Source organism: Manis pentadactyla, chromosome 1 (assembly GCF_030020395.1).
Source record: "Manis pentadactyla isolate mManPen7 chromosome 1, mManPen7.hap1, whole genome shotgun sequence".
NCBI classification, from domain to species: Eukaryota; Metazoa; Chordata; class Mammalia; order Pholidota; family Manidae; genus Manis; species Manis pentadactyla.
This window is the reverse complement of record NC_080019.1, coordinates 7,457,896-7,480,068: the sequence shown is the minus strand read 5'-3', so window position 1 is coordinate 7,480,068 and position 22,173 is coordinate 7,457,896. Positions and strand designations below refer to the sequence as shown.

At 41.0% G+C, this 22,173-nt stretch overlaps 1 protein-coding gene across 2 annotated transcripts in view; it reads left to right on the top strand.

Moving 5' to 3' along the window:
* The window catches only part of EXTL3 (exostosin like glycosyltransferase 3), a 101,406-nt gene that overhangs the window by 54,865 nt on the left and 24,368 nt on the right, over nt 1–22,173 (top strand). For both annotated transcript variants that reach the window (XM_057506204.1, XM_036888906.2), the window contains 2 exons: nt 16,548–16,645; nt 18,194–20,821. In XM_057506204.1, coding sequence (XP_057362187.1) covers nt 18,674–20,821 — 2,148 coding nt within the window. In that variant the 5' untranslated portion in view covers nt 16,548–16,645; nt 18,194–18,673. The remainder of the gene's footprint in view (nt 1–16,547; nt 16,646–18,193; nt 20,822–22,173) is intronic.

Sequence of the window (22,173 nt, the reverse complement as noted above, 5' to 3'; positions counted from 1 at the left end):
GTAAGTAGGGATTTTCAACATCACTTTAAGGAGGAAATTATGTAATATTCTTAAATTGTCAAAACTGTGCTGATTCTTGAATCAATTAGTCTATCTGGAAGTCCTGGTGACCTTCAAGCCTTTTCCTAGCTGTGAAATACTCTCTTTTTATTTTACAGTTTTTTTATTTTCCTTGAATCAAGATATATAGGCTGTAAATCTTAAACTTGACTGAGAATAAAAATATAAATTAAGGCTTACAACCAGCTTATTATATAGTGAGCAATGACCTAGTACCTGGAACTTTGTGTTATTCTGTAGGAGGATTTCAAAAGTGGTGAGAAAAGTAGTTTTTTTTGTAAGGCATTTTTAATTTAGCTGGAGAGAAATAAATTAATCAACTGTTCATTAGTTTCATTTAAGTAAGTTCTGAATCCTCTGATCTTGAGTACAATGGAAGTTTAGACACTTGGGAAATCCAGTGTAGTTGGGGAACTTTTATAAAAGAGGTAAGACTTTAAAATGGCCCTAAAGAATAAGTGGAAAATGGAAAAGAGGAAGAATGTCATAACAAGTGCCCATCAGTGTGTCTACTGGGGCAGTGAGATGGGGAAGGTTGGAGAAGGCACAGCCTGAGCTACTAGCTTATTCTTTGCACTGGGATAGTGCTTGAAAGATTCATGATTTTAATGTATGTGTTATAGTTTAAGTAGGGTGGATAGGTAGAGCAAACCTTGGTTATAGAGGCTCTTGAAAGTGAGGCAGAAGATGATATGAACAAAGGCTAACAGTAAAAAAGCAGTTTTAAGAATAGAAAAATCAGAAAAAAAGATGGGAGAATAGGAAGGCAAGAAGGTAGAAGCCTCCTCCCACACACACACTGAGGAAGCAACTGCAACAAAAACAAATAAAAATGACCTGAAGAACAGACCATGTGCACCTGGTGAAGAAAAGACCACACAGAGGGGCAAAGTGGCAGAGCCATGATTGATTGGGACCTAAGCCCTTCCCCCATCCCAGCCCGTAAGTGGGAGTGAGAGAAACAAAGTGGGGAGAGTTTAAGAGCTCAGAAACTCTGCACACCTAGCTCTGGATATCTTTGGGAACATGAGTTCACATCGCATTGAGCTTTGGTGATTAATGGGACTGGACATCAGGGAGAGCTGGAGCACCCTGCAAGAAGACTTCTGTCACTTGTGAAGGACAGGCACGCTTCGTCGGTCCTGCTGGGACCCAACACAGAGGCAGCAGTTCGAAGGATTACTAGTGATGGGAAGGGTGCCAGAGAGGCAGGGAAAGGGCAGGTGGATGACATTGTCTTCTTCACCGGAGGAAGGGCAGGTAGACAATGCTTCCACAGCCCTCCTTTAGCTCAACTGGTTGGGTGCTTGCAGGGTCCAGCCCCAAATGCTCCATCCCCCTTGCTGGTGGCTTGGCCCTGAGGCACTAATCTGTGCAGCCACCTACCTGCACCCACCTACCCACTTTGCTGCCTGGCAGGTGGAGGGAGACTTTGCTGAGTAGTAGGTGGAGGGAGGCTTCCCAGATTTCCTGGCCCTCTCTCAGCCCAACTGGGGAGGCACCTGCAGCAACGAGCTCCAAAAGTTCCTTCCTTCTTGTTGGTGACCCAGCCCAGTGCCTTGTTCCCCTGCACACCCACCCTGCCTACCCCATAAGCCCAGCAGCCCTGCCATCACTGCACGGCAGGCAGAGGATGGCCCTACCCACAATGATCCCAGCAGAAATGCAGCTGCATTGCCCACAAAGGGCCTCTGCTGACAAAGTCCAGTCACTGCCAACAGACAGTAGGATCAGGCAGGAAGGCAAACTATTTTTCTTTTAGGAGTTTTATGGTTTCAGGTCTTACATTCAAGTCTTTAATCATTTTTATTTATTTATTTTGTATATGGTGTAAGATAGTGATTCAGTTTCAAACTTCTGCATCTAGCTGTCCAGTTTTCCCAGCACCATTTATTGACAACTGTTTTTTCTCTTCTATATAATTCTTGCCTCTTTTGTCATATATTAATATGTCCATATATCTCTGGATTTTGTCTTCTGTTCCATTGATCTATGAATCTTTATTTTTGTGTGTGCCAGTACCATACTGTTTTGATCCCTATAGCTTTGTAGTAAAGCTTGAAGTCAGGGAGCATGATACTGCAGGTTTGATCTTCTTCCTCAAGATTGCTTTGGCTGTTTGGGGTCTTTTGTGTATCAAATAAATTTTAGGAGTCTTTGTTCTAGTTCTGTGAAAAATTCCATTGGTATTTTGATGAGGATTGTATTGAATTTGTAGATGGCTTTGGGTATATAGCCATTTTGACAGTGTTCTTCCTTTCCATGAGCATGGAAATGTCTTTCCATTTATTTTGTCTTCTTCAGTTTCTTTCTTCAGTGTCTTAACAGTCTTCAGAGTGCAGTTCTTTCATTTTCTTGGTTAAATTTATTCCTAGGCCTTTTTTTCTTTTTGATGTGATTGTAAATGAGATTGTTTTCTTAATTCTTCTTTCTGATAGCTCATTATTAATGCATAGAAACACAACCAATTTTTGTATGTAAATTGTATTCTGCAACTTTACTGAATTCATTTATTCTAATAGTCGTTTAGTGGAGTCTTTGGGGGTTTTCTATATATATTTTTACATCATCTGTAAATAGTAACAGTTTTACTTCTTCCTTTCCAATCTGGATGCCTTTTGTTTCATTTTCTTGTCCGATTGCAGTGGCTAGGTCTTAAAATGCTATGTTGAATAAAAGTGGTGAGAGTGGGCATCTTTGCTTAGTGCCTGATCTTAGAGGAAAAGCTTTAAGCTTTTTGCCTTTGAGTGTGATGTTAACTGTGGTTTTGTCATCTATAGCCTTATTATGTTGAAGTATGTTCCTTCTATGCCCACTTTGTGGAGAATTTTTATCATAAGTGAATGTTGAATTTTGTCAAATGCTTTTTCTGCCTTTATTGAGATGATTGTATGGTTTTTATCCCTTGAAAATGTGGTATGTCATGTTGATTGATTTGCGGATGTCGAATCATCCTTGTGTCCCTGGAATAAATCCCATTTGATCATGGTGTCTGATCCTTTTAATGTATTGCTGAATTTGGTTTGCTAATATTTTGTTGAGGATTTTGCATCAGGGATATAGGCTGGTAATTTTCCTTTTTTGTGGTATCTTTACTTGGCTTTGGCATCATAAATGAGTTTGGAAGCATTTCTTCCTTTTCAAGTTTCTGGAATAATTTGAGAAGGATTCCTACTAAGTCTTCTTTAAATGTTTGGTAGAATTCATTTGTGAAGCTGGATGGATTCATTTGTGGTCCTGGATGTTGTTTGGGAGTTCATTAATTCTTGATTCAATCTCATCACTTGTAATGGGCCTATTCAGATTTTTTCTTTCTTTATGATTTAGTCTTGGTAGGTTGTGTGCTTCTAGGAATTTAGCCATTCTAGGTTTTCCAATTTGTTGGTGTATAATTGTTCATAGTAGTCTCTCATGATCCTTTGTTTTTCTGTGGTGTCAGTTTTAACTTCCCTTTCACTTCTGATTTTATTTATTTGGGCCCTCTTTTTCTTGATAAGTCTGGCTAAAAGTTTAGTTTTGTTAATCTTTTCAAAGAACTAGCTTTTAGTTTCATTGATCTTTTCTGTTGTTTTTTAGTCTCTATTTTGTATATTTCTGTTCTGATCTTTATTTTCTTCCTTCTCCTAACTTTGGGCTTGTTTGTTGTTCTTTTTCTAGTTCCCTTAGCTATAAAGTTAGATTATTTATTTGGCATTTTTCTTGTTTTTTTTTTGAGGTAGGCCTGAATTGCTATGAACTTACCTCTTAGAACTGCTTTTGCTGCATGTTATAGATTTTGGAGTTGTTTCTATTTTCATTTGTCTCCTGTTATTAAAAAAAATTTTTTTTATCCATTTGTTGTTTAGTACTGTGTTGTTTAGTCTCCACGTGTTTGTGTTTTTTTTTCATTTTCTTATTGTAATTGATTTCTAGTTTCATTCCATTGTGGTTGAAAAAGATATTTGATATGTTTCCAATCATCTTGAATTTATTAAGACTTGTTTTTTGGCCTAATATGTGATCTACCCTGGTGACTGTTCCATGTGCACTTGAAAATAGTGTGTATTCAGCAGTTTTCAGATGAAATGTTCTGTATATTTATCTATTAAGTCCATCTGGTCTAATGTGTTGTTTAAAGCCAATATTTCCTTATTGATTTTTCTGTCTGGATGATCTATCCATTTATGTTAAGTGAGGTATTAAAGTCCCCTACTATTACTATATTATTGTCTATTTCTCTCTTTTTGTCTGTTAATATTCACTTTACTTATTTAGGTGCTCCTATATTGGGTGCATTAATATTTATGAATATTATGTACTCTTCTTGGATTGACCCTTTATCATTATGTAATGCTGTTTTGTCTTTTGATACAGTGTTTGTTTTCAGGTTTCTTGTTTGACAAGAGTATTGTTACTCCAGCTTTCTACCTGATGCATTTGCGTGGAATCTTTTTCCATCCCTTCACTTTTAGCATCTGTGTGTCTTGATATCTGAACTGACTCTCTTGTAGGCAGCATATAGATGGGTCTTGTTATTTTATCCATTCAGCCACCCTATGTCTTTTGATCGGAGCATTTAGTCCATTTACATTTAAAGTAATTTTTATAGGTATATACTTAGTGCTCTTTTGTTAATTGTTTTCTGCTTGTTTTTGTAGTTCTCTGTTTTTTCTTCTATTGGTATCTTCCTTTGTGGTTTGATGGTTTTCTTTAGTACTATGTTTGTGTTCCTTTATGTTTAGTTTTTGGCTATCTATCGTAGGTTTTTAGTTTCTAGTTACCATGAAGTTCATATATATTGACCTATATATGTAACAGTCTACTTCAAAGTCATAGTTGCTTAAATTTGAACACATTTTAAAAGTACGACAGTTTTACCCTCCTCATGTTGTATGTTTTTGATGTCATATTTTGCATCTTTTTTTGTATCCCTGAATTAATTCAATTACTATAGTTACAGTTGATATTGCTATTTGTATCTTTTAACCTTCATACTACCTTTTTTTTTTTTTCTTTGAGAGGGCATATCTTATATTTATTCATCAAATGATTGTTAACAACAATAAAATTCTGTATAGGGGACTCAATGCACAATCATTAATCAACCCCAAGCCTAATTCTCAACAGTTTCCAATCTTCTGAAGTATAACGAACAAGTTGTTACATGGTGAACAAATTCTTACATAGTGAATAAGTTCTTACATGGTGAACAGTGCAAGGGCAGTCATCACAGAAAATTTCGGTTTTGATCACGTTTTATGAACTATAAACAGTCAGGTCAAATATGAATATTCATTTGATTTTTATACTTGATTTATATGTGGATCCCACATTTCTCCCTTTATTATTATTATTATTATTATTTTTAATAAAATGCTGAAGTGGTAGGTAGATGTAAGATAAACGTAGAAAACTTAGTTTAGTGTTGTAAGAGAGCAAATGTAGATGATCAGGTGTGAGCCTGTAGACTATGTGTTAATCCAAGCTAGACCAGGGCAATAAAACATCCACGTATGCAGAAGATTTCTCTCAAAACAGGGGGGGATCACCTCTGTTGATCCCAAATTTCTCACCCAATGGCCCCCCTGCGACTGTGCCTGTCTTAGGTTGTTCCTCCCTTGAGGAATCTTACCCGTCTCTGGCTAACCAGTTATCTTCTGTGGCCATACAGGGAGATGTAAAGTTGGTAAATGAGAGAGAAGCCATATTGTTTGAAAAGGTTAGTTTTTTACTTCTTTGCAGATTTATGCCCTGTGGCTTCTATGCCCAGCATTTGTCTTGAGGTATTTTTACCACTTGGAGGAATTATGATACTCGGTAAATTCGATATGAGGCACGAATTCTATTTAAGGGTTGTAATTAGGAAGGAAGAAGAAAAGCTATAGAGGTAGCAGACAGAAGAAAACATGGGAAGATTGATTATTTCTTTGACATATCTTCTTGTAGAGTAATTTAAGCATGTATAGGTTTTAAACTACTACTTAAATTGTGCACACACATTAACATAATAGGAATACAGTTACATAACCAAAGCAGATCTATAATTACCAGCCATCTCCAGTGAGGCCAAGAAAACCAGTTAGGCACCCTAGGCATTTGTGAAAATTTGTCTATGATATGATGGATATTGTCCAACTGTACTTGAACAGTCTGAGAGAAATCAGACAAATTAAAACAGCTCATTCCTGGGAACTGTTCACATCCCATATGTTCTTTTAACAGTAGATAGTCTGTAGTTGTAAGACTTTGGAGCGCTACAACTTGCACTTCTCCTAATTCTTGGCTGAGTTCCAACAGTGTAGATCCAGTCAAATTTGTTGTTTTACTGTATGCACAGGCCAGTTTAGATATCTCCTTCTTCATTCCAATGGCAAGTCCAGGAACTGGTGGGATGAGTGCATCTACACCTGTGGCAGCACGTGGATCTTTGTTGGGGTTTTTTGATGATCATCTTCTGGTATGACTCTTCCAGAGAGTGCAGATGTTGGAAGTTCTTCATATCGTATCTTAGTTCATTTTCGGGGTAGCCAAATTTGGCTTTGATCCTCTGTATAAACACAAACAGACCCTTTGCCCACACTTTGATCTGCCCTTTATACCATTATGTAGAACTCATTGGAGGTCACCACACAGGAACTGCTTTTTTTTTTTTAAGAGAAAGGAATATTATCAGAAAAGTGTACCTCCATAGCCGATCATCTGACACCCTTTAAGTGATCAAAATTAAGGATATTTAAAGCATTAGTCGTTGATTTACAGTTAGTTTTATCCTATCATGGAGTAATCCCCCTTTTCTTTCTTCCTTTTTTTTTTTTTTTGTTATCTTTAATCTACACTTACATGAAGAATATTATGTTTACTAGGCTCTCCCCTATACCAGGTCCCTGCTATAAACCCCTTTACAGTCACTGTCCGTCAGCATAGCTAAATGTTGTAGAATCACTACTTGTCTTCTCTGTGTTGTACAGCCCTCCCCTTTCTCCCACCCCCCCATGCATGCTGATCTTAATACCCCCCTTCTTCCTCCCCCCCCTTATCCCTCCCTACCCACCTATCCTCCCCAGTCCCTTTCCCTTTGGTACCTGTTAGTCCATTCTTGGGTTCTGTGATTCCGCTGCTGTTTTGTTCCTTCAGTTTTTCCTTTGTTCTTATGCTCCACAGATGAGTGAAATCATTTGGTATTTCTCTTTCTCCGCTTGGCTTGTTTCACTGAGCATAATACCCTCCAGCTCCATCCATGTTGCTGCAAATGGTTGGATTTGCCCTATTCTTATGGCTGAGTAGTATTCCATTGTGTGTATGTACCATATCTTTATCCATTCATCTACCGATGGACATTTAGGTTGTTTCCAATTCTTGGCTATTGTAAATAGTGCTGCGATAAACATAGGGGTGCATTGGTCTTTCTCAAACTTGATTGCTGCGTTCTTAGGGTAAATTCCTAGGAGTGCAATTCCTGGGTCAAATGGTAAGTCTGTTTTGAGCATTTTGATGAACCTCCATACTGCTTTCCACAATGGTTGAACTAGTTTACCTTCCCACCAGCAGTGTAGGAGGGTTCCCCTTTCTCCACAGCCTTGCCAACATTTGTTGTTTGTCTTTTGGATGGCAGCCATCCTTACTGGTGTGGTGATACCTCATTGTAGTTTTAATTTGCATTTCTCTGATAATTAGTGATGTGGAGCATCTTTTCATGTGTCTGTTGGCCATCTGTATTTCTTTTTTGGAGAACTGTCTGTTCAGTTCCTCTGCCCATTTTTTAATTGGGTTATTTGATTTTTGTTTGTTGAGGCGTGTGAGCTCTTTGTATATCTTGGACGTCAAGCTTTTATCGGATCTGTCATTTACAAATATATTCTCCCATACTGTAGGGTTCCTTTTTGTTCTATTGATGGTGTCTTTTGCTGTACAGAAGCTTTTCAGCTTAATATAGTCCCACTTGTTCATTTTTGCTGTTGTTTTCCTTGCCCGGGGAGATATGTTCAAGAAGAGGTCACTCATGTTTATGTCTAAGAGGTTTTTGCCTATGCTTTTTTCCACGAGTTTAATGGTTTCATGGCTTACATTCAGGTCTTTGATCCATTTTGAATTTACTTTTGTATATGGGGTTAGACAATGGTCCAGTTTCATTCTCCTACATGTAGTTGTCCAGTTTTGCCAGCACCATCTGTTGAAGAGACTGTCATTTTGCCATTGTATGTCCATGGCTCCTTTATCAAATATTAATTGACCATATATGTTTGGGTTAATGTCTGGAGTCTCTAGTCTGTTCCACTGGTCTGTGGCTCTGTTCTTGTGCCAGTACCAAATTGTCTTGATTACTATGGCTTTATAGTAGAGCTTGAGATTGGGGAGTGATATCCCCCCTACTTTATTCTTCTTTCTCAGGATTGCTTTGGCTATTCGGGGTCTTTGATGTTTCCATATGAATTTTTGAATTATTTGTTCCAGTTCATTGAAGAATGTTGCTGGTAATTTGATAGGGATTGCATCAAATCTGTATATTGCTTTGGGCAGGATGGCCATTTTGACGATATTAATTCTTCCTAGCCATGAGCATGGGATGAGTTTCTATTTATTAGTGTCCCTTTTAATTTCTCTTAAGAGTGACTTGTAGTTTTCAGAGTATAGGTCATTCACTTCTTTGGTTAGATTTATTCCTAGGTATTTTATTCTGTTTGATGCAATTGTGAATGGAATTGTTTTCATGATTTCTCTTTCTGTTGGTTCATTGTTAGTGTATAGGAAAGCCACAGATTTCTGTGTGTTAATTTTGTATCCTGCAACTTTGCTGTATTCTGATATCAGTTCTAGTAGTTTTAGGGTGGAGTCTTTAGAGTTTTTTATGTACAATATCATGTCACCTGCAAAGAGTGACAGTTTAACTTCTTCTTTACCAATCTGGATTCCTTGTATTTCTTTGTTTTGTCTGATTGCTGTGGCTAGGACCTCCAGTACTATGTTAAATAGCAGTGGGGAGAGTGGGCATCCCTGTCTAGTTCCCGATCTCAGAGGAAAAGCTTTCAGCTTCTCGCTGTTCAGTATAATGTTGGCTATGGGTTAATGATATATGGCCTTTATTATGTTGAGGTACTTGCCCTCTATTCCCATTTTGCTGAGAGTTTTTATCATGAATGGATGTTGAATTTTGTCAAATGCTTTTTCAGCATCTATGGAGATGATCATGTGGTTTTTGTCTGTCTTTTTGTTGATGTGGTGGATGATGTTGATGGATTTTAGAATGTTGTACCATCCTTGCATCCCTGGGATGAATCCCACTTGGTCATGGTGTATGATCCTTTTGATATACTTTTGGATTCGGTTTGCTAATATTTTATTAAGTATTTTTGCATCTACATTCATCAGGGATATTGGTCTGTAATGTTCTTTTTTGGTGGGGTCTTTGCCTGGTTTTGGTATTAGGGTGATGTTGGCTTCATAGAATGAGTTTGGGAGTATTCCCTCCTCTTCTATTTTTTGGAAAAGTTTAAGGAGAATGGGTATTATGTCTTCTCTGTGTGTCTGATAAAATTCCAAGGTAAATCCGTCCGGCCCAGGTATTTTGTTCTTGGGTAGGTTTTTGATTACCGTTTCAATTTCTTTGCTCGTAATTGGTTTGTTTAACTTTTGTGTTTCTTCCTTGGTCAGTCTTGGAAGGTTGTATTTTACTAGGAAGTTGTCCATTTCTTCTAGGTTTTCCAGCTTGTTGGCATATAGGTTTTCATAGTAGTCTTTAATAATTCTTTGTATTTCTGTGGAGTCTGTCGTGATTTTTCCATTCTCATTTGTGATTCTGTTGATTTGTGTTGATTCTCTTTTTCTCTTAATAAGTTTGGCCAGAGGCTTATCTATTGTTTATTTTCTCAAAGAACCAGCTCTTGGTTTCATTGATTTTTGCTATTGTTTTATTATTCTCAATTTTGTTTATTTCTTCTCTGATCTTTATTATGTCCCTCCTTCTGCTGACTTTAGGCCTCATTTGTTCTTCTTTTTCCAATTTCGATAATTGTGATGTTAGACTATTCATTTGGGATTGTTCTTGCTTCTTCAAGTGTGCCTGGATCGCTATATACTTTCCTCTTAAGACTGCTTTTCCTGCGACCCACAGAAGTTGGGGCTTTGTGTTATTGTTGTCATTTGTTTCTATATATTCCTTGATCTCTATTTTAATTTGTTCGTTGATCCATTTATTATTTAGGAGCATGTTGTTAAGCCTCCATGTGTTTGTGAGCCTTTTTGTTTTCTTTGTAGAATTTATTTCTAGTTTTATACCTTTGTGGTCTGAAAAGTTGGTTGGTAGAATTTCAATATTTTGGATTTTGCTGAGGCTCTTTTTGTGGGCTAGTATGTGGTCTATTCTGGAGAATGTTCCATGTGCACTTGAGAAGAATGTGTATCCTGTTGCTTTTGGATGTAGAGTTCTATAGATGTCTATTAGGTCCATCTGCTCTACTGTGTTGTTCAGTGCTTCCGTGCCCTTACTTATTTTCTGCCCGGTGGATCTATCCTTTGGGGTGAGTGGTGTGTTGAAGTCTCCTAGAATGAATGCATTGCAGTCTATTTCCCCCCTTTAGTTCTGTTAGTATTTGTTTCACATATTCTGGTGCTCTTGTGTTGGGTGCATATATATTTAGAATGGTTATATCCTCTTGTTGGACTGAGCCCTTTATCATTATGTAGTGTCCTTCTTTATGTCTTGTTACTTTCTTTGTTTTGAAGTCTATGTTGTCTGATATTAGTACTGCAACCCCTGCTTTCTTCTCGCTGTTGTTTGCCTGAAATATATTTTTCCATCCCTTGACTTTTAGTCTGTACATGTCTTTGGGTTTGAGGTGAGTTTCTTGTAAGCAGCATATAGATGGGTCTTGCTTTTTTATCCATTCTGTTACTCTGTGTCTTTTGATTGGTGCCTTCAGTCCATTTACATTTAGGGTGACTATTGAAAGATATGTACTTATTGCCATTGCAGGCTTTAAATTCGTGGTTACCAAAGGTTCAAGGTTAGCCTCTTTGGTATCTTACTGCCTAACTTAGCTTGCTTATTGAGCTGTTATATACACTGTCTGGAGATTCTTTTCTTCTCTCCCTTAACCCTCATCCTCCATTCTTCATATGTTGGGTGTTTTGTTCTGTGCTCTTTCTAGGAGTGCTCCCATCCAGAGCAGTCCCTGTAAGATGTCCTGTAGAGGTGGTTTGTGGGAAACAAATTCCCTCAGCTTTTGCTTGTCTGGGAATTGTTTAATCCCGCCATCATATTTAAATGATAGTCGTGCTGGATACAGTATCCTTGGTTCAAGGCTCTTCTGTTTCATTGCATTAAATATATCATGCCATTCTCTTCTGGCCTGTACGGTTTCTGTCGAGAAGTCTGATGTTAGCCTGATGGGTTTTCCTTTATAGGTGACCTTTTTCTCTCTAGCTGCCTTTAAAACTCTTTCCTTGTCCTTGATCTTTGCCATTTTAATTATTATGTGTCTTGGTGTTGTCCTCCTTGGATCCTTTCTTTTGGAGGTTCTGTGTATTTCCGTGGTCTGTTAGATTATTTCCTCTCCCAGTTTGGGGAAGTTTTCAGCAATTATTTCTTCCAAGATACTTTCCATCCCTTTTCCTCTCTCTTCTTCTTCTGGGACCCCTATAATACGGATATTGTTCCTTTTGGATTGGTCACACAGTTCTATTAATATTGTTTCATTCCTGGAGATCCTTTTCTCTCTCTCTATGTCAGCTTCTATGCGTTCCTGTTCTCTGGTTTCAATTCCATCAATGGCCTCTTGCATCTTATCCATTCTGCTTATAAATCCTTCCAGAGTTTGTTTCATTTCTGTAATCTCCTTTCTGGCATCTGTGATCTCCCTCTGGACTTTATCCCATTTCTCTTGCGTATTTCTCTGCATCTCTGTCAGCGTGTTTATGATTTTTATTTTGAATTCTTTTTCAGGAAGACTGGTTAGGTCTGTCTCTTCTCTGATGTCTCTGAGATCTTGGTTTGCCTGTAATTTTGTCTTTTCATGGTGATAGGAATAGTCTGCAGAGCTGGGACGAGTGACGGCTGGAAGGACTTCCTTTCTTGTTGGTTTGTGTCCCTCCTCTCCTGGGAGAACAGCGGCCTCTAGTGGCTTGTGCTGCGCAGCTGCGCGCAGACAGGGCTTCTGCTTCCTGCCCGGCTGCTATGGAGTTAATCTCCGCTGTTGCTGTGGGCGTGGCCTGGCTCGGGTGGAGTCGTGTTGGAGCGGGAGCGGCTGGGAGGCTATTTATCTCCGTAGGGGGCCTCCCTGCTCCCTGCAGCCCCGGGGATTAGGGTGCCCAGAGATTCCCGGATTCCCTACCTCTGGATTAAGTGTCCCACCCTGCCCCTTTAAGACTTCCAAAAAGAACCTGCCAACACAAAACGACCACAAAAAAAAAAAAAATTTTTTTTTAAATAAATTAATTAATTAAAAAAAATGGCCGCTCGTTTGTCTTTATTGTACGGTGCCAGCCTCAGGCACCTGCTCTCTGGTCTTGCTGCCCTGTTTCCCTAGTATTGGGGTCCCTGTCCCTTTAAGACTTCCAAAAAGCACTCACCTCAACAAAACAACAACAAAAATGGCTGCTCGCTTCTCTTATGTCCTCCCGCGCCAGGCCTCCGGTACCCGCTCACCGTTCTTGCTGCCCTGTTTCCCTAGCATCCAGGGCCCCCTGGGCATGCACTGTGTCTGCGCTCTGGCCCGGATGGCGGGGGCTGGGTGTTCGGCAGTCCTGGGCTCTGTCTCCCTCCCGCTCTGCCTGCTCTTCTCCCGCCGGGAGCTGGGGGGAGGGGCGCTCGGCTCCCGCGGGGTCGGGGCTTGTATCTTACCCCCTTTATGACGCACTGGGTTCTGGCAGGTGTGGATGTGGTCTGGATATTGTCCTGTGTCCTCTGGTCTTTATTCTAGGAAGGGTTGTCTTTGTTATATTTTCATAGATATATGTGGTTTTGGGAGGAGATTTCCGCTGCTCTACTCACACAGCCATCTTGGCTCCGCCCCCCCATACTACCTTTTTAAGTGGCTGATTTTCTGCCTTTATTATATATTTACCTTTACCAGTGAGATTTTTTTCTGTCATGTTTTCTCTTTTTCTAGTGATGGTCTTTTTTCCGCTTAAAGAAGACTTAAGGTCTTTTACATTTCTTGTAAGGCTGGTTTAGTAGTAATGCACTCCTTTAGTTTTTAACCATCTGGGTAAGTCTTTATCTTTCCTTAAATTCTGATTGAAAACTTTTGTTGGGTAGAGTATTCTTGCTGTAAGTTTTTCCCTTTCAGTACTTTAAATATATCCTGCTCCTCATTTCTGGTTTACAAAATCTCTGCTGAAAAATCAGGTTATAGTCTCATAGGGTTTCCTTTTTATGTGACTGTTCATTTTTCTTTTGTTGCCTTAAGATTCTCTCTTTAACTGTTGCCATTTTAATTATATGTCTTGGTGTAGATCCTTTGGGTTCTTCTTGTTTGGGACTTTCTGTGCTTCCTGGGCCTGGACAACTGCTTTTTCCCCAAGTTAGGGAAGTTTTCAGCCACTTTATTCAACTAAATTTTCTGACCCTTTTTCTCTCTTCTTCTGGAACCCCTATAATGCAATTGTTGGTATGCTTGATGTTGTTCCAGAGGTCCATTAAACCATCCTCATTTTCAAAAATTCTTTTCTTTTTACTATTTCTGTCTATTCTGCTTATTTCTGCTATTCTGTCATCCAGATTGCTGATCCATTCTTCTCTGTCATCTAACCTCTGCTGTTAATTGCTTTAGTGTATTTTTTCATTTAATACTGTGTTCTTCAGCTCTAATGATTCCTTCTTACATTTTCTGTTGAAGTTTTCACTGTGTTCCTCCATTCTTCTCCCAAATTTGAGGAGCATCTTTATGACCACTACTTTGAATTCTTTATTGGTAAATTTCTTACCTACATTTCATTAGAGTTTTTTCCTGGTGTTTTATCTTGTTCTTTCATTTGGGATATTTTCTTTTGTCTCCTCATTTTGTTTGACTTCCTGTGTTTGTTTCTAAGAGTAAGTGGAGGAGCTGCCTCTCATGGTCTCGAAGGAGTAGCCTTGTGTAGGAGCGTCTGTGTAGACTGTGTGCCTGTCAGCTGGGTAAGGCCACTTGGAGTGGGTGTGGGCTGGGGGCTCCTGGGGCATGCTGCACTGGGGCTGCCTTGGTGGGATGGCTGGAGCTGGGGTGGGCTGGGGAGTCCTAAGGTGCTGTGGCTGCCTTGATAGGATGGCTTGAGTGGGCATGGGCTGGAGGTTCTCGGGCACCTCCCACTGGGGCCACCTTGGTGGGAGAGTTGAATGTGGCAGGTGGCTGGAGCTGGTGTGGGCTGGGGGTGTGTGTGCTGGGGCAGTTCTAGAAGGTTGGCTAACACTCAGATCCTGCTGCCATCCCTGGGAGTGTAAAAGATGGCACCTGCCGGTGCCTCTAACCCCAGAGAAAGTTCCAGCAGTTCCCTGTCTGTTTGCTGGGTTCTCTAGGGCTAGTAAATTTTACTTATAGTCTGTTTCACTTATAGTCTAGTTGCCCTTTAAGCCACGTTTTTTTGCTGCCTCCCAGGACAGGCAGGTGTGCACGAGGGCCACTCAGTTACATCCCTCCTGGCTGCAGTGTCGGGTTGGGAACCCTATCATTACCGTGTCCCCATCTCTCTATTGTTTGTTGTACAGAAGCTGTTCAGTCAGCCCTCAGTTCTTCAGGAGGAACTGCTGTAAATGGAGGTGTAGATTTGGTGTGTCTGTGAGAGGTGAGCTCAGGATCCTCCTATGCTGCCGTCTTGGACCCCAGCATTCTAATTCCTGCTTTCAGGTGGCGGTCTGGTTGCTGTGTGTGGGATGCACTGTTGGAGCCAGGTTGACACGTTAGACATTCAGTGCTGTGGTGGGTGACTGAGAATTAATAAAGCATGCATCTTGTATGTGCAGTCAGAATCTCAGGAGATGGCTTCTTATCCATTTTTCAGTGACATTTATTTTTAGGTCCTAATACTTTCATTGTCATTTTCCAGAGAATGACAGAAGAGAATCTGAAGGTTCTTTTTCTTTCTTTTGTGCTTGAAATAATTTAATAGCTGTTTAGGACAGGAAAGTTCATGCTTTTGGACAATTGTGCCCCCTTTGCCTTATTCCAGTAAAAGAGATGGAACTTGATAGGGATAAATTCTTTTCAATCATTGTGTCCATTAGAACATTGGTTTCTATTCCAGGTCTGTTCATATATAAAGTAGTAGAACTAGCAATATTAGATGAAGTACTGTCAGTATCCAAATGACTTTTTAAAAACATTTTGTTTGGACTCTATGTAATATATATATAGTTTTTCATAAAAACCATTTTTGAAGGGATGTTTAAAAAATGAAATATAGTTGATATACAATATTATATTAATTGCTGGTGTACAGTATAGTAATTTGACAATTACATGCATTATTAAATGCTAACTATAATAAGTGTAGTTATCGTCCATCATCATACAAAGATATTGCAGTATTACTAACTGTGTTTCCTATGATGAACTTTCATCCCCATGACTAATTTATTTTATAATTGGGAGTTTGTAGTCTTTATCCTGTTCACCTGTTTCACCCATCTCCTTCCTCTCCTCTTCCATGGCAGCCACTAGTCTGTTCTCTGAGTTTAAGAGTCTGTTTCAAACAGTTTTGTTTTATTTTTTAGATTCCACATTAAGTGAAATCATATGGTATTTGTCTTTCTCGCTCTGACTTAATTTAGCATAATATCTTCAGGTCCATCCATATTGTTGCAAACGGCAAGCTTTCCTTCTGTTTTATGGCTGAGTAATATTCCATTGTGTATGTATGTGCTGAATCTTCTCTATCCATTCATCCAGCGATGGACACTTAGGTTGCTTCCATGTCTTGGCTATTGTATATAATGCTTCAGTAAACATAAGGGCACATGTTATCTTTTTGAATCAGTGATTTTATTTTCTTCTTGTAAATTCCCAGAAGTGGAATATATTTTTGAGTTTTTAATATGAAAAATTCCAAGCATAAGTAAAAACAGAACATAGTATGATAAACTCTCATGTGTCCGCATCATTCAGTGTCAACAATAGCTCATGACTAATCTTGTTTCATCTATACATCCAGATGCTCCTCACCACCCTCATGCTGTGCATTTTTTAAAGCAAATTCCAGATAAATCATTTCCTCTGTAATATGTTAGTCTATACTTCTAAAAGGAAAGGACTTTTCAACCTTATAGTGTTTTGTTTTTTTTCCCTGTTCTTAGAGCACATGAGTAAGTAACCATATATCTGGTTGGTTTGCCTTTGAGAAAAGTGCCAATTTATGCCTGTTTTGTCCCCGTGTATTTATTAATAGTTCCCCTCTTCACTTAAAAAGAAGTGTCTCTATTTGGACATTAAATTCTATAGTTATATACATAAGGGAAGCTTTTTTGTAGTGGACAGTAAGCAAATTCTTTAATAATACCAAGTATTTTTCTAATAGTGTGTCACTTTTCTATTTTCTATCAGGAGACTTAGCCATGGAACCTGGAGTTCACTGTTCCAAGAAATGGTTCACTGAAGTCTAATGCTGCATGAGTCAGCGAAGGGAAGGACCCTAAAACACGGTAAGGAGAGAATGAATCAGCTGAATTGCCTTGATTATTTATGCCATCCTTTTTCCTCCACTCTTTTTTTTCTTTATTATGATTTGATTGTAAGTGCAGAGAATATTACTGCTGAGAACAGAATGAGGGATTCTAACATTTGCATGAGAAGGATAATGCTTTAGGAGTACAGAACCTACATTCTTTGGGATGTTTGGTCAGCCATTAATTTTCCAAGTTTAGATGATCCAAATTTAGGCTTTTATATGATTAGGATATTTTGTTTTTTTGTTGTTGTTGCTCTACTTAAGCCTTTTATTAAAATTGTTACTATTTGTTTTTATTTAAAGAGAGAGAAGACTCCATTAAACCTTTAAGTTTCATGTCGTTAACAGAGGCAGAAGCTAGAGAGAGTGCTTAAGCGTCAGTGAAGTACTGCTTATTTCAAACTACCTCGTGTACTATCCTTGCTGTTTGTTTATCTCTTAGGCTAAAGGAAGTTCCATCAGGTCCCGGATTATTTTACATTCTAGATTCTCCCACAGTTATATTTACCATGTCTTAGACATGTTAAGAGTATGATAAATACTTTTTGGAGGAAATGACTGAAAGGAATTTGAAGTATTCTTTGGCACAGAAAATTGTGAATTGAGGTGTAGATATGCTGAGTGAAAGCAAGTGAAAAGCTTTTATAGCCTGTGATAGTGAAGTTTGGTAGAGCACAGGACTGGGAGTGTTGTTTGAAAACTTACAAGCCTAAAGTACCCTCACATCATCTGTCCCTTCTTTTTATAACAACATAATATGTTGTTATCTCCATTTTGGGAGATTAGGAAACAGAGGCATAAGGTCTGATAGCAAATCTGTCTCCAAAGGATGAGAAATAATGCCCGTCATTGCTAAGTATAGTGTTCTTTCTAAAAGACCAAGTTACTATTTATATTTAACCAGGAGCACATGATGTCCGCTAACAAGATAAATGAGAAGCAAACACCTTTTGTCTCTACACTACTGCATCTCCTACTGGGTAGGGGTCAAAAGAGTTCTTTTCAACCTTGAATATAACAAATTGAGCTTCTCACAGTCTTTTTTGTTGTTGTTTTAAGTAGTTCAGAAGGCCTTTCATGTTAGGAATGAACATAGCTCCCAAGGCTGGATGGGAAGGTGTCCCTCTTAGTCTAAAGGTGATGCCTTAGTCTAGAAAAACAAATTGTTGCATATCTTTGCCTTCTGTTGAATGTAGGTGCTCATCATTTCCTAGGGCTCTAATGCCGCCTTGTATACAGTTAAATAGGAAGAAGGGTGTGTATCTGTGTGGAAAAGCTGAAGCTGTTTTTGGACACTTACCCTTACCCATTTCTTAACACCAAGTAAGATGTCCATACTAAACAAAACTTACACCAGACTTCAAATGCTTTGTGAGATATGCACCAGTGTTCCAACCGTTGTTGTATCTTACAGACTTAAGCATTTTTTAGAAATGTCCTGGTTGGCAGTGGGGGGGAAGGGAGGGGCAGGCATGTCGAACATAATCTCTTTAAGACTGACACGGTTCTTTTTATTTTTCAGGCCTGATTGTTGGCAATGACTTCAGTAAGAGGCTGGCATTTATTTCAGTTCTAACCAGCCACTTTATAACCGTGGAGAGTAACTATGCATACTTGTTTGTCAGCAAAACCAAGGAGCAAGAGCTATGGCAGTTGACAAAGTCTGTCTGACTCCAGGGTGTTTTTGTTGCGTGTCATCATCAGGAATCGTCTCCATTTCATCTCATCGACAATGTGGTACCTTTTACCATTTGATAAAGATTAAAGACATGTTCTTTGGTCACCAACCAGAACTTAACATCTGCTGGAATAAGGTCAGAGATGATTTCATTCACAGCTGAGGAAAATGAAATTTCCATTTTATTTGGTGCCTTGTATAGGGAGCAGACAAACTCTTACAGAAATGTGTGAGTGAACAGAGATTGAGTTTATTCAACAGTAACTCATGGTTATGGCGAGTGACCCGACGTGATCGGAGGGGGCTGGAGCCGCAGAGGAACTCATGACGGGCTATACCATGTTGCGCAGCGGGGGAGTGGGGAATGGGGGTCAGACGTGTATGCTGCGCTGGTCCAACCGTATCCGGCTCACGTGGCTCAGCTTTACCCTCTTCATCATTCTGGTGTTCTTCCCCCTCATTGCTCACTATTATCTCACCACCCTGGACGAGGCCGATGAGGCAGGCAAGCGGATTTTCGGTCCACGGGCTGGTAACGAGCTGTGCGAGGTGAAGCACGTGCTGGATCTCTGCCGGATCCGCGAGTCAGTGAGCGAAGAGCTCTTGCAGCTGGAAGCCAAGCGGCAGGAGCTGAACAGTGAGATCGCCAAGCTGAACCTGAAGATTGAAGCCTGTAAGAAGAGTATTGAGAATGCCAAGCAGGACCTGCTGCAGCTCAAGAATGTCATCAGCCAGACGGAGCATTCGTACAAAGAGCTGATGGCTCAAAATCAGCCCAAACTTTCCCTGCCTATCCGATTGCTCCCAGAGAAGGACGACGCTGGCCTCCCTCCCCCAAAGGTCACGCGAGGCTGCCGGCTGCACAGCTGTTTCGACTATTCCCGCTGCCCTCTCACCTCCGGCTTCCCGGTCTACGTTTATGACAGTGACCAGTTTGCCTTTGGCAGCTACCTGGACCCCTTGGTCAAGCAGGCTTTTCAGGCTACAGCACGAGCCAACGTTTATGTCACAGAGAATGCGGACATCGCCTGCCTGTATGTGGCATTAGTGGGAGAGATGCAGGAGCCAGTGGTGCTGCGGCCCGCCGACCTTGAGAAGCAGCTGTATTCTCTACCGCACTGGCGGGCAGATGGACACAACCATGTCGTCATCAGCCTGTCACGGAAGTCAGGCACACAGAATTTACTGTATAATGTCAGTACAGGCCGCGCCATGGTGGCCCAGTCCACCTTCTATGCTGCGCAGTACAGACCTGGCTTTGACTTGGTAGTGTCGCCACTAGTCCATGCCATGTCGGAGCCCAACTTCATGGAGATCCCGCCACAGGTGCCAGTTAAGCGGAAGTATCTCTTCACCTTCCAGGGTGAGAAGATCGAGTCCCTGAGGTCCAGCCTTCAGGAGGCCCGCTCCTTCGAGGAGGAGATGGAGGGTGACCCGCCAGCTGACTATGATGACCGTATCATTGCCACCTTAAAGGCCGTACAGGACAGCAAGCTCGATCAAGTCTCGGTAGAATTTACCTGCAAAAACCAGCCTAAACCCAGCCTGCCTACCGAGTGGGCTCTGTGCGGGGAGCGCGAGGACCGCCTGGCATTGCTGAGGCTCTCCACCTTCGCCCTCATCATCACCCCCGGGGACCCGCAGCTGCTCATCTCGTCTGGGTGTGCGACGCGGCTCTTCGAAGCCCTGGAGGTCGGTGCTGTCCCAGTTGTGCTGGGGGAGCAAGTACAGCTTCCTTACCAGGACATGCTGCAGTGGAATGAGGCGGCCCTGGTGGTGCCTAAGCCGCGCGTCACCGAGGTTCACTTCCTGTTACGAAGTCTCTTGGACAGCGATCTGCTGGCTATGAGGCGGCAGGGCCGCTTTCTCTGGGAGACTTACTTCTCAACTGCTGACAGTATTTTTAACACCGTGCTGGCTATGATTAGGACTCGCATCCAGATTCCAGCTGCTCCCATCCGGGAAGAGGCAGCAGCTGAGATCCCCCATCGTTCAGGCAAGGCGGCTGGGACCGACCCCAACATGGCCGACAATGGGGACCTGGACCTGGGGCCGGTGGAAACCGAGCCGCCTTATGCCTCACCCAAATACCTCCGCAACTTCACTCTGACTGTCACTGACTTTTACCGCAGCTGGAACTCCGCTCCAGGGCCTTTCCATCTTTTCCCCCACACACCCTTTGACCCCGTGTTGCCCTCAGAGGCCAAATTCTTGGGCTCGGGGACTGGATTCCGGCCTATCGGTGGGGGAGCAGGGGGTTCTGGCAAGGAGTTTCAGGCTGCCCTTGGAGGCAACGTTCCACGGGAGCAGTTCACGGTAGTGATGTTGACTTACGAGCGGGAGGAAGTGCTTATGAACTCATTGGAGAGACTGAATGGCCTCCCGTACCTGAACAAGGTAGTGGTGGTCTGGAATTCGCCCAAGCTACCGTCAGAGGACCTTCTGTGGCCTGACATCGGCGTCCCCATCATGGTAATAGAGCAATGAGCAGTTTGTTTTACTCTCAATCCCTTTCCGTAGACAGACACAGACACAGACACACACACACACACACACGCACGCACGCACACGCACACACACACACACGCACACACACACACAGACGCACGCACGCACGCACGTCTTCCTACACACACACACACACACGCACGCACGTCTTCCTACACACGCACGCACGCACGTCTTCCTGACCAGCAGATTCCGCTCCCTGTCACATTTCTCCCTCTGCTTTTTCAGTCCTTTCAGGCCTTGCCAGGTCTGTGTTTGCTGCTCACTTCCTAAGTCTCCTAAGACTCCAAAACTCAGATTGATCCTGGCCCCATGAAGGTTTACAAACCCCCTCACCCGTAGACTCCTGTGTCGCTACAAAGAAGGAGAGAGGGTGATGGGATGGTAAAGCTAACGTCTAAGAAGCAGTTAGGACCCAGGCACACCTTGTTTTATTATACTTCACTGCGGTGCACTTTGCAGATACTCCATTCTTTACAAATTGAAGGTGTGTGGCAACCCTGTGGGAAGTGAGTCTATAGGCGCAATTTTTCCAACACCATTTGTGCACTTCGTTTCTCTGTGTCATATTTTGGTAATTTTTGCAGTATTTCAAACATTTTCATTATTTATGATGGTCTGTGATCAGTGATTATAACTTGCTGAAAGCTCGGATGATTGGCGTTTTTAGCAATAAAGTGTTTTTAATTAAGGTATGTACATTGTTTTAGACATAATGCTGTTGAAGACTTAATAGACTACAGTATTGTGAAAACAACTTTTATATGCTCTGGGAAATCAAAAAATTCATTTGACTCACTTTAGTAGAATATTTGCTTTATTGAGGTGGTCTGGAATTGAGCCCACAATATCTTTGAGGTTTGTCTATAATTTAGCATGTGAAGAACTTACGTCAGTATCTGTTACGATTTCTTTATTTATGGCTATGGAAAGTGAGGCTTACAGAAGTTAATTATTTTGTCCAAGGTCATGATTTAGTAAGTAATGGAGGAGCTGAGCTTTAGTATGTCTGATTCCAGAAACTGCAGTTTTAATCACCCCCTGAAGGATTTAGGAAGAAGACTGTGTCATTCATCAGGATAGTATGGAATTCCTTTGCAGGATGGAGTTGGGAGTTTGGTGTTTGGGAATTGGAGATCCTGAACCTTTTCTGTAGTCTTTTGCAGGTTCTTTCTCATTCTTTGCTCCATCTGTCATGGTTAGGATGTTGTATTTTATAGGAAAGATAATAGCCAAGTATGCAAGACAAGGCTTTAGTCCTGAGTTCATCCACCCTCTTGGCAATCTAGAAGATTTCCCATTTCTCTTAAATGTGA